This window comes from Eubalaena glacialis, chromosome 17 (assembly GCF_028564815.1).
Source record: "Eubalaena glacialis isolate mEubGla1 chromosome 17, mEubGla1.1.hap2.+ XY, whole genome shotgun sequence".
Classification (NCBI taxonomy): Eukaryota; Metazoa; Chordata; class Mammalia; order Artiodactyla; family Balaenidae; genus Eubalaena; species Eubalaena glacialis.
Genome location: NC_083732.1, coordinates 70,532,685 through 70,545,939, shown reverse-complemented (window position 1 = coordinate 70,545,939; position 13,255 = coordinate 70,532,685). Strand labels below are relative to the sequence as shown.

Genomic DNA, 13,255 nt, shown 5'->3' with positions numbered 1-13,255 from the left:
AGAGTTGCCTATCTTCAATATCTAGATAGATTAAGAATTATTTTATACCCGAGTTAGATTATAGGTATATGTCTGATTTTGACTTGAAACATTACCTATAAAACTAATTCCTAAAAATTTCATCATAACTTCAAAATATCTAGAGGATATCTAGCGCTTTATAAATTTCAGGAAAATGTTTCACTTAAGTGTGTCTATCATTTGGGCCACATAAACTTCAAAGACAAGAATGAGAGAGCAACCATCATTTATATCATACTGTACAGTTTATAAAATATATTCCAATTTGGTTCTCGTTACAACTTTTTGAAATAGGCAAAACAGGAATTATTATTTCCAGTTCACAATTTAAAAAGCTATAAACCAGTGAGTGGCAGAGCTAGGAATTAAATCAAAGTTTTCTAAAGCACATGTTCTTTTACTTGAGACTTTCTACTATACCATATTCCCTCCCTCCCTTATTTGATAATATAGGTGAGATGATTAATGATAAACGACATTCTCATTTCCTGGATAGGGTTACATAGTGAACTATTTAGCTACTTGGGTTAAAATATGAACAGAGTTGTTTGTTTGTTTGTTTTTATTCTTAGTGCTTTTTCTTTTTCTGTCTTTTTTTTTTTAAACTATACCACTTCATAAGACTTCTGTGTGCAAATTTCTGTAGAGATGTACAATCTTATTAACCTGTTTAAAGTACACCCTCCACCCGACTACCCTATCTCAGCCTGCTTATTTTCTTCATAGCTCTTATCTTCTATTTTTCCTACCAAAATGTAAGTTCCATGAGGGCAGAGTCTTCATCTGTACAATCCATCATTGGAGCCCTAATATTTAATACAATGCATAAAGTAGAACTAATGTTGAATAAACGAAAAAAGAAATTTTAAATTTCAAAATGTAGCACATTGGTTTCTTTAGAGGTGAAAAGACAGGCTAACATTATCTTCAGACTGTTCCTTTAAAGGCCATTTCATCAAATAAATACTTTGATGCACTGTTTAAAATCTATTAACTTCATGGAAAAATGAGGCTGGAAGTCAAAATGTTAAGTTATTATATAGCCAAGCATCTTATGGCCAAAATCATATTTCCTTTACTACATCAATTTTCTAAGGGAACTATAACCAAGATTTGATTAATAGTGCCATGGGGAAACCATAATTATAACAATCATTTTTCTCCCTGCAGGACTATTTGATAATAGAGTACTTGTTGTTAAAATAATAAGAAAATGATATGTAAATATTGCCAATGAACATTTTGTGCATTAAAAATTGTTTTCATAGAAACAAGGTAGTTGAGCAAATAACCAGAAAGAAAATTTTAGTTTTTCCTATTGAAAACTGTACTTGACTTTAGATGATTCCACTTAAAATTCTTTATGTTGTAGTTAAAAATTTTTTTAAATATACCAATTCTACCGTATCATTATATATGTTTTATACATATATATAAACCAATGAAATAGCTAAAAATCTTCTAAACATCACCAAAAGTAAAAAAGAAGAACTGAAAACTTACAAATGATAATTTAGTGAAGCTTTAGACATTTTTCTCACCTCCACCTACCCATCCTCCCATGAAAAAGATAATGCAAGCATATACATATCTTGCCACAGAATTGAAATCAGATGTGAAAGGGGTAGGTTAACAATAATCTACTGTGTTCTAAAATTTTAAAGCTGTAAAGCAATTATCAGTCATGAAGCTTATTTTTGAAAATCTCTTCTAAAAAAAAACCATCACTTCATGTCTGCAGAAGACTTTGGGGCTATTATGAAAAGTCCAAAGTATCTTAACATGAATTAGGACCAAAACCTTATGTTAAGTTAAAGAAACCAAATCATCACACAGAAACAGATTTTAAAAAATACATTCCCTTTTCTCATACATCTGTAAATGTTAAGTTAAAAACACAACAAAAACAAAAACAAAAAAACACCCTCTATACCTTTCCACACAGGGAAGAAATCTGCTCCAACAGCAACTTGGAATTCTGTTTGGTATTGTTTTTTGTCAATCCTCTGTACTAAGGAGTTAAAGAAATGATGAAATGGTAATTGTCAAATAATTCAACTCCCTAAAATAAGTTTGATTCTCCAATTCACAAGGTGCTTAAATTCACTGATCAAAAATTTTAACTGTGGGAACTCACAATTACTCCTTTCCAAGGACAATTATTTTTCTGATTCTGAAAATACATCAAGAAATAGTGATACTATAAATAGCATTACTCTAAACTATTAGAACCAGAGATCTGTACAAACTGGAGCTTCTGAATAAAAATTCAAGAACACTGTACTAGTGTTTCATTTCTGGACAACAACAAATTCTTTTTATATAAAATATTGTTCTTAGGTCTGTTCCTAAAACTTCTTAGATATATTTTCTTAAAAAAGAGTCTAAAATATGTTGAATATTTGCAGACATATGTGATAGCATTCATATTTACTTAAGTATTTAAAAAGATACAGTGGACTGGCACTTGTATCTATCCTGCCAATGGCAAAAGAAACATCTGAACATTCCAATAGTATATAAATTATTTTGTTTTTCTTCACAGATCCCTAACATTTCTCCCTCTTACCTACCCCATAAGCAATGAGTAATAATTTCAGGAAGTCTTCTGCCTATTCTAGAGGCATAAATATCGTGCCTGAAGGAGTATTCTTTTTTGCAAGTTGTAGAATTTCTCTTAAAGCAATGGCAATGAAAAGTATACTGATATTATAAAAAAGAAAAACAACAAAAGTATGGGCAAATATTTAAATGTGGTGGTACCAAGAAACAGTCTTACTTGACACAGAAAAATTGTGATCTATAATGAACATGTAAATGAAAAGGATACAACTCAAATTCAATGTCTGACATATAGCAGGAAGGTAGGTCTGATAATTTTATCATCTGCACAAATTCTAAAGCAGGGCCATAATAATGAAAAACCTAAAAAAGAAATTAAAATTATGTAAGACTTTAAATACTATAAATAAAATGAAAGTGAACAAATTAGTGATCAGGGTTTAAATCTTTAAAATGGGTCTTAAAAAGCACGTATTTACATATTATGCAAGGCAAACACTTAATCCTCTATCGCAGATAAGAATTTCTTCCATATCAATTCTACCTTTCCGAGTGGAGAGATATGGAGATTTCTTACTAACTGGAAAGAGTTTTAACAGGAGGAAAATGAGTATAGAAAGAGGCAAGCAACAGAGGACAAGAGTTCTCAACTTTTCCTGTTTATCTCTAGGAAGACAGACAGATAAGCCAGGAGGCTAGGATGTTGAAGAGGGTCTGCGAAACTGAGAGAGAGAAAGAAAAGACACTCCAAAATGAACTTTGGTATGCTGAGATAAAAAAAAACAAAAAACAAAACAAAGTCCTTGGAGGAAATACTGAAGTAATTAAAGAGAGAACTAGTATAAAACAAGAATACTAATTAACAAAGAAAGCTTCACTCAGAGAAATAAAATTCAGTATTTCTTTGGATAGAGTCTAAAACTAAACGAAGAGTGAGCTAGTGAAGAAGGTGATCCAAGAGTTGGGGCTAGAGTGCTTCACAAGAATGGCAAAGAAAAGCAAACACATCTTCAAACACACAACGTTTTAAACTTGCAGAAAGCTGAGTAATTTCATCATATATGATTATGTGTATGTATGTGTATGTGTATATACACATACATACACAACACACCTAGTGTGTATTTATATATATGTATGTATGTATGCATGTATTTGTTTATGCATAGAGAGAGAGACTTAACATTTATTTAAGACGTGGAACCCTAAATTTCTCTCAATAGCAGCAAAAATCAGACACATTAGTCATACTTGAATGGTGTACTACCAAAGAAGAAAAGTTGAGGTCATCAATCTTATGATTATAATCTTTAGAAAAGAATTTAATATTCCTGTGAAAGATGGTCATGGTAAGTTACTTAAAGTAAGTAATTCTGAACAACTATTAGGAAATGTGTCAACATCAGAAATATGTCTTTTGTACCACCCTTTGATCAGAAAATATTACCCATCAATCTGACATCCTTGTAACTTCATGACCACTATGTTTTGCACATTCTTGAAATGCATCCTTCAAAGTGAATTTCTAAAGTGCTTCTATATAAATACTTCTTCTTATATTATTTTTCCAATGTGAAAAAAAAAAAGCCAACCAAATCCCTTTTAATTATTATACTTTATAATTACTTGCATTTTAAGAATAAATCTATGGAGACATGGGACAAGAATCAATACCTCTTAAACTGTAAATGAAGCAAATGTCAGGTACTATGTCAGATGCTAATCTCTTACTTCATTTAACCCTCATAACTTTGTAAGATAAGTGTTTATTACTATCTCCATTTCATAAATGAGTTAATCAATCTACCCAAGGTGACAATACCTCATAGGTGACAAAGTCAGGTTTCAAACCCAGGTCTACCTAACATCAAAGCCTGTTCTCTTTCCACTGTATCATACTCCCTTCAAACTGAGTCTTAGAAAGGTCACATGGTAAAGTTCAAATCAAAAGTGATTTCAGGCCTATACTAATCTAAAGTTAGGATCGTTCCATTTTGAAAACAATTTAAAACAATGATAGTTTTGCCAACATTCAATACTGATAATACAGTATAATTTAAGCACTTAATTATAATTATAGTAAAAGTTATGCAAGTGAGCACACTTAAGCACATATATTAGTAATGTTAATTGAAGATTCAAACATATCTTATAAAAATAAAATATTCATGAATAGATGATTGCAAAAACAAACATAGATTACCTTTGGCAAAATACTCTTATCCTTTGATGGTATTATCTTTTTGTCAAGAAAGCAAGTTTTTAAATTAGATGTACTAAAATTCTTAGGTGTGACTCCCTTTAAACAAAATTCAGGAAAACTAATTTCACCTCCAAACTGAAAAGAAACAAGAGAACACAGTTACAGGCATCATGAATTAAGTTACAAAGATTAATACATCTTATTGCAATGTAAAAGTTGAGAGGAAAACCATATGTAAATTTATTTTTGATCCTCAGTTCAAAATGCAGTTCTTCCATTTATGTACATATCATCTGTATTTCAACTTTCACATGAATTTTTCATGAAAAGCTCTCCTTGGCCTTTCACTAGCCCACAAGAGGATACCAAGCCCATTCTCCGCAACCAGAGAACAAAGCAACCCCCTTTACATATAGTTGTTCAGTACCTGCTTCCTACTAGTCTTAAGTTCTGCAAAAATAGAACTTGCTTGTCTCATTCACCACTAGATCCTTAGTGCCTCACACATAGTTTGCTTTCAATATAAGTTGTTGATAAAAAGATCAATTCCTGCAGAAGTAGTAATAATAGGGGTACTAACAGTAATGGTAACGACAATGACAGGTAACACTTACTGAATGGTTACTTTGTGCTTTAAATAATTTAAACCTCATAAAAATCTGAGTTAGGAACTACTATTACACCTATCTTACAGATAAAGATAACTGTGGCACCAAGAGGCTAAATATTACCTAACATTTCACACAAAACTAGCAAGAAACAGAGTTAGGATTTGAATGCAGGCAATCTAACTCTAGAATCTATGTCCTTAATCACTATAATGCCCCTAGGCTAAAAGCTATTCTCCACCAAAAAAAGTGATTTCAAGTTTTAAATGCAGCCTGGGGAGATATGGACATTTAATTTCTTATCCATAAAAGAATAAAAGAATCACAGAACCCTGCCATTATCTGTCTGTATGTAGACATGCAGTTTCAAAAAATGTATACAAAAGTAATTCTCCTAGCTAATTGTATCCTGCATTCTTCTAGTAGGCTATATGACTTGTTTACACTAAAACCACTTGCAAAGAAGATTTATCTGCAGATTTAACTTCCCTGAGATAAAGAAGAGCTGGCGTGCAAATCAACAAGAAGGGCCCAGCCACGTTAATTCCTGTTGTCTTATTAGAAGTTTTATTAAACTATAATTAAGAGTGAATTGAAAAGGAAAAAAAAGTCTAGTAATTAATACAATAAATCTTCATAGGAACACAACGGTCTACTTGTGCTCCCATACTAAACAAACATTAAGAAACTTTCTTTTAGTTTTGCCTATAGACAGAAACACATAAAATACCAGGAACACTGATTTCAACATGGACACAACTTATAAAAACCACCAAACATATTCATTCACAGTAAGGGATCGCAAAATAGAATTGGAGCTCATAGAAATTTAACATTAGCGGGGTTCCACTAATCTAATATTCTCATCTGATAGTTGAGAAATCTGGGGTCTAGTAAGGTTAAAAAAGAAATTGTTCAAAATCAGCTGGTTAGCAGAAAGCACTGATCACTTAAGGTGGTATCATAGGTAAGAAAACATGTTCTAAGCAGTTTTCCAGGAGTTTACATATGCGATGAACTAAAGCAGCTTGGATAAACATGAACTCAGCTAATGTTAAATTCTGCTTTAAAAGAATGTTACATTCTAGAACTGCAGTGCCCAAAACAATCACAGTCACTATTTAAATTTAAATTAATTAAAGTAAAATATAGTAAAAGATTCAGTTCTGTGTTTGAAGTAGTCAAGTATAAAGTGCTAGTAGCAACATGAAGCCAGTGGACTATTGTATAAGGATAAATTCGGAACATTTCCATTAATGAAGAAAGTTTTATTTAGATAGTGCTTTTCTAGAACATCTTTACATGGTACATTTTCATTAGGATTCACTTAAACTATCTGTGTTGTAAATAAGGTCGAAAGGCCTGCTTTGCAAACTGTGATAACAGAAATCCACTTACCTTCCTTTCCCATATCTGAATCTTTCCCCTCCATAACTCCTTTGAATCAATAGCATTTCTGAGATCTTGTAAAGATACAATATTAGCAGAAAGGTATTCGGCAATTTTCTGACAACTTCTATAAATAAAAGTTTATGATAATTAAATATAGGGTTTTAAATTTGACTTAGATTTAATGGTTATAGTTAGCTACAAGCCAAACAGGCAAAAATGCAAAGTTTATATTGCTGCTTTTATCTACTAATATTATAGAACATTCATTAAGTCAGTCTCTGAAGAAGTTGCTATCATGTGTTCATTTAATCTCAACATCCCCTTGAATTATGAGTAATTACCCTTAATACTACAGATGAACAGATTTTCCTATTATTATTTATTGGTCTTAACATGTCAGATATACACATACACAGAATTCTTATCTTCAAAAGGAGAACTGCTCTCCTAAATTGTTCCCACACAGTTTTGTATGGAATTTCATAATAGCACTTAAAACAGACTATCATGACTATTTGCATTCCTGTTCCTCCCTGTATTTCAATGAAAAAGATCAACTCTCACTTTCTTATTATCAGTATATATTGCTGTGCTTGGCATAAAGATAGTGCTCAATAAACAATTGTTGAGTGAAGAAAATCATGAAGTTAACAAATCCAATACTCATTTAAGGATCAAAACTGTAATACACAGTTGATCCTTACTAAAATGTCATAAAACACAACAGTATATATTTATTTCTACATTGCACATAAAACAAAAAAACAAATATGACATTATAAATCTGGTGTATCCATGTATCCATGGTATTTATCACGGTGTTCATTGGACAATACAAACCTATTTAAAAACACACAATGTGTTTGGAGAATTAATGCTCAATAATAGTTATAAGAAAGCATCAATAATATTTACTAAAAACTTAAAACTTCTCAGAAATATAAAGTATGAAATAAGAAAAATGTAGGTTCTTCTCAACAGATAAATCTCTAATCACAGTATGACATAAAACTATCTTGTCACATTTAAAAAAATCTTCAAAGGCTGGGTCTATTAAAAACAGGGTAGCAAGTTGATTGTAAAAGCGGACAACACAGATAGTAGTCAAATGTGAACAAAGAAGCTTACGTTTCACAATGATTTCCTGCTATGGTAATTTTTGCTGAATACCATTCCTTCAAATGTTTTAATGCTCCTACAGTAGGCAAACAGTCTCTCAATTTAGGCGGATCTTTGTCAGAAGGCAACAGTATTATATCTATCATTGCTCTACCTAGAAAGAGATAAAGGCATTTTTGTAATTTTTAAAAAAAATTTTTATTTTATATTGGAGCATAGTTGATTAACTATAACTTTTTAAAGATGTTAGATCTAAAATGTCTCAAAACAGTACCTTGAACAACTGAATTTTATGTTTATTTAGAAGATGAAGAAGGATTTTAACTTTAATTTCTGAAATTCTTCAAAACAACATACATCTTTAGGAGTTCAAAATTTTTAAATGTTCACATTTGATTTAAAGCCATGTTATCTTGAAATAGCTAGCATATGCCAGAAAAACAATGAACTATATCATAATTACTTGCCAATTATGTGGCAGTGGTTAATTATACATTGCTCTTGAGATCATCAATGCTATTGTTCTACTGAACAGAGGGAAAAAAACCTGTGCAATTCATTATGTTCTTCTATACTTAATTTTGTTATATAAAAGGGAATGAATTAGTATAAAACTGTAATGTTCAAATAAATCATTTCTCTTTTTAAAGAACAATAAAACACTCAGAAAACTCAATTATACTGACAACATCATTGGCTCCTGAGAAAGAAGGTTAACTTCATGAAACTTTAAATTTTATAAAATGATAAATTTTACTGAAGGACCAGAAAAATCAAAATGAAACAGAAACCAAATAAAAGTTTGACAATTAAAGTATTCCAATTTGCCAAAATAGCAACTGTACATTCCATATTTTGAACTTCATATAAAAATTTGACATGTTTGTTTATCAATGTATTCAGTTATCTTCCATATAGGATCTTTTATACTAAAATATAATCTTGAATATAAGGATTAGACTGTGAGCTATAAAGTCCTTTATGATAATCAGCTATACTCAGCTCCTAGTACAACGCCTGACATATAATAGATACAACAACTATCTGCAACTATCTCCAACAACTATTGGAGGTCAATAAATGACCTCCAATAATGAAAATATTCAGAAAAGTATTCAAAAGTATTTGTGGATGCCAAAGCGTACCAAGCTGTACAACTGTACAAAATACAGTTTTAAGAATAGTATGATGCAGTATTTCATAAAATATGCTTTCTATTATAGGAAAAAAAATGGACTGTGTAAAAAAATGCTGAGTCAAGGGCTTCTTTTACTGCATGCCTTTCTATTTGATAATATGTATAGTGACTTCACACCATAAAAGTATGTTATCCAAATGATCTAGGTTAAAGAACTTCTTTTTCCAGGAGTTGCTCATGAGAGTAGAGTTCTATAGAACATTGTGGAAAACAATGGTATATACAGTGCAAAGCTGCTTCTTCAGTTATAACTGAAGAAGGAAACAGATGAGTAATTTCCTAAGTTTTAATTTTTGTCTAAGTAAATGAAAACAATTAAGAAAATTGTGATGTCTCAACAAGGTACTTTATTAAAGTAGTAGAGTATGTTTTTTAACAACTTCATATAGAAAATTATTTTTAATTTTTCATTTCAAAATTAGAAGTGAGAACACGAGCATAAAGAATGAATTTATCACTCATTCACAGAAAGTGTAAGATAAGGTACAAATTATTGAAAGTAGTCATAAAATATTACCAGGAGCAGGAAGTTTGTCTGATAACTGATGCAAATTTTCCGCAGATTCTTCATATAGGCTAAAATAAAACAGTAGGTTAGGAAAATATATATATACACACATTACATATAATCATAATAGGTAATATTAATTAAATGGATCTATGTGCCAGACACTATTAAATACTTAGCATTCAGCATTATCTCATTTGATCCTCATGACAATCCCATGAGGCACTACTATAATACTATTTTTATCCTCACTTTAAATAATTCACCTAAAGTCCACATACGCTGTAGGTGTGGAAGCTAGGATTCAAACCCTGAGTCCAAGTTCTTAGCCACACCCCCAAAACAAACAAACAACATTAACAAAAAAGGGGAAAAAAGCCCTCCCTAAATTATATCTAGTATATTAAATATAAATCATAACTAATAGACCGTTTTTCTGAACCTTAAAAGTAGGGTATTACTAAGTATTTAATAAAGAAGGCTACTGCTTTTCTCTGAATGGCACATAACAGCCCTGACAGGAAAATATGATACTCTCCTCCAATTCTTTAAAATCTATTTGTTTTACCCATATGATGAATTTTTTTTTCTCAAGATAGTTTATTATATAACATAAAGGTAGTTAAATCCTTTATTATAAACTCACCATTGTCTAAAAAACTTAAGGTGCCTTACGGTAAAGTATAGTTTTCAAGCTCCCTCTTGTGGAAATAATTATTAGGTCACTTACCAGAAATAATCACTTTTATACTTGCCATCTTCTAATAGTGGTGAGAAAATGTATGGAATGGTAAGAGCCCTAAGGCTAGAAGGCATCTTAGAAATCATCTAAAAGGATCTCAACACTTTAAAGATGAGAAAATAAAGCACCAGAGAAGTTAAGTGACTGGCCCAAGATTATATAATTAGAGACCACTTCTACTAGCCTCTGTTACAATGCCCTTTCTATGGTTCTACAACGTCTCCCCTCATTAATCAGTATAAACAAATATGATTTGAAAACAGGAAAACACAATTTGAAAATCTGCAGCAATTTATAGAAGTACAATATTTGAATATTAAAATAAACAAAGGAGTTTTTTGTAATGAAGTATTACAGAAGACTGAAATGACAAGAATGAATTATGGTTCAGAGATGGTATATTTCATGAAGAAAAAAAATTATCAAAACTCACATCACCTGGATCATCTTATATATTGTACCACAATTCAAAAAACCTAAAAGTGAATTCAATCATCTATATACACCTCAGAAACAATGGATTTTAAAGGTGCCTGCAATGCTGAAGATACATATGAATTGAAGAAATCATATATTTCAGTCTCAAACAGCAAAATGAAAATGATACTGTGGTTTGAATGCCAGTTATTAACCTTAAATAAAGTTTCTATTCAAGCTCTTGAAATATAACATCAGGCAGAAGTTTGCTTCAAGAAAGTGACATATTAATAAAAATATCACTTTTTATGATTCCTGCAATTATGCAAGCTTAAGAAGCTAAGCATTTTCAGATACCAATTTGTGCATTGTAAAGAATTTTATTCAAATAAAAGGCCCAAATAGCCTGTCTTCCAAAACAAAGAGCTGAAAATTTGAATTATGTAAATTCCCTCACTATAGCTGCTAACATATCAAATCTTCACTCTCACGGCTAAAATACTATCTAATGTCAAATATTTTAAAGACATGATAGAAAGTACATAAGCATACTCAGCCAAGGATAATGATTCCCTGCTGTTACTATCTTCTTCTTCAAAACACTCAACAGCACTCAAACATTCTTCGATATTTCTTTGAAGAACATCTTCAATTTCATCTTTTTCCACACCAAAATGTATCTCTTCCCAGTCAGAACTACAAAACTAATATATCAAAAGATTGCATTAAATAATGCGTTCATGGAATTATTTATATTAACAAAGACGTTCACTAGTGACTATTTTCTTATTTATATTACCTGATAAAATCCACATATTGCCTGCACTGCAAAGAACCACTTCCTGGAACCTGGTATACCGCCTACCAAACAGCCTTGAAAACAAAATCATACTTATTAGAAGAAAGGCATACCACAAATAAGCAGATGTTATAGCATATATACTTAGAGAGTTATGTAATTTTAATATATATATATATATATAAAATATGGATCTTTAAAAATCTCTGCTAAAAATTCAAACAGGAGAATCTGCCTACAGAGCAAAATTATTCACTTGCTATGAATACTCTGGTTTAGTTCATCACAATTCAAAATCTATATCATTATATTAATCATCATGTCAAACACTAAAATCTACTATAAAGATGTTGAAAAATACACCCACTCGATTACTCTTGAGTAATACAAAACCGTGTAAGTCATTTTAAGGAAAATGGTTCCCTCCTCAAAGACCATGAAGGTTTGGTTCAGCCTTGCCAAAGAGAGAGGAGTTAAAGAGTAACTTCAGCCTAGAGACAAAGAAGATGCTCTTCTTGGAGACTGGAATATTACATGAAGATGCAAAATTAAGGGTCACCCCAGGGTGCGAATCAGAAGAGCAATGAAGAATTTAGAGCTATGTACAGAAATTGTATTCAAAGGAGGGAGAAGGAGAAATGTGATAACTGAGTTGAACTCATGGAAGCTAAGAATGATGCTAAGTGCCTATTACCAATTTCTGCCAAAATCTCAGAAGACTTTACCTCCTATGTCCTTAAGAAAATAGAAGCCGGGCTTCCCTGCTGGTACAGTGGTTAAGAATACGCCTGTCAATGCAGGGGACACGGGTTCGAGCCCTGGTCCGGGAAGATCCCACATGCCGCAGAGCAACTAAGCCCATGCACCACAACTACTGAGCCTGCGCTCTAGAGCCCACGAGCCACAGCTACTGAGCACACATGCCATAACTACTGAAGCCCGCTAACTCTAGGGCCCCTCTGCCACAACTACTGAGCCCACGTGCTGCAACTACTGAAGCCTACGCGCCTAGAGCCCGTGCTCCGCAACAAGAGAAGCCACCGCAATGAGAAGCCCGTGCACCACAACGAAGAGTAGCCCTGCTCACCGCGACTAGAGAAAGAGCATGCACAGCAACGAAGACCCAACATAGCCAAAAATAAATAAATTTATTTAAAAAATTAAAAATAAATAAAGAAAATAGAAGCCATTATAACTCCCATAACATCCTGTCAGCAAACATATTGCCCTTCCTGCATTCCCATTAGGTCTTTCCTCATTCTTCCCTGTTAACATGTAAGAGGCACTAGCCTTCCGATCAAGGTTATCCCTCAGACTTCTGCCGGGACCCCAGGCCACTGACTTTCTTGCATCTTCAATCTCTCCTTCTCTGTCATTTCCTTCCCATTAGCATTTAAATATGCACAAGTATTTTTCAAATTATCTTTTTTAATCACTTTTAAATTCACCTCCCTTTTCCAGTTACTACTATATCTCTTTCTTTACTCTTCAGGAAGATAAACTTTCTAAAAGCACTATCTACACTTGACTGTCTCTATTTCCTGTTTACCTTTTCTATTCCCCTCCTAATCCAATTTAATCTGTTCTTTTGTCTCCAACATGCCACTGAAACTACACTCACCAAAGTCAGCAATGACTAACCTGTTTCTAAATCTAACAGTTTTTAGTCCCGTTGGTACTTGACCT

At 32.1% G+C, this 13,255-nt stretch overlaps 1 protein-coding gene across 1 annotated transcript in view; it reads right to left on the bottom strand.

The window, feature by feature from the left end:
• Positions 1–13,255, bottom strand: part of MTBP (MDM2 binding protein) — a 68,738-nt gene that overhangs the window by 53,180 nt on the left and 2,303 nt on the right. Inside the window, exons 3-10 of the mRNA XM_061171797.1 lie at positions 11,570–11,643; positions 11,323–11,474; positions 9,621–9,679; positions 7,915–8,059; positions 6,793–6,910; positions 4,787–4,921; positions 2,852–2,946; positions 1,955–2,027 (exon numbers count right to left, since the gene is read on the bottom strand). Coding sequence (XP_061027780.1) covers positions 1,955–2,027; positions 2,852–2,946; positions 4,787–4,921; positions 6,793–6,910; positions 7,915–8,059; positions 9,621–9,679; positions 11,323–11,474; positions 11,570–11,643 — 851 coding nt within the window. The remainder of the gene's footprint in view (positions 1–1,954; positions 2,028–2,851; positions 2,947–4,786; positions 4,922–6,792; positions 6,911–7,914; positions 8,060–9,620; positions 9,680–11,322; positions 11,475–11,569; positions 11,644–13,255) is intronic.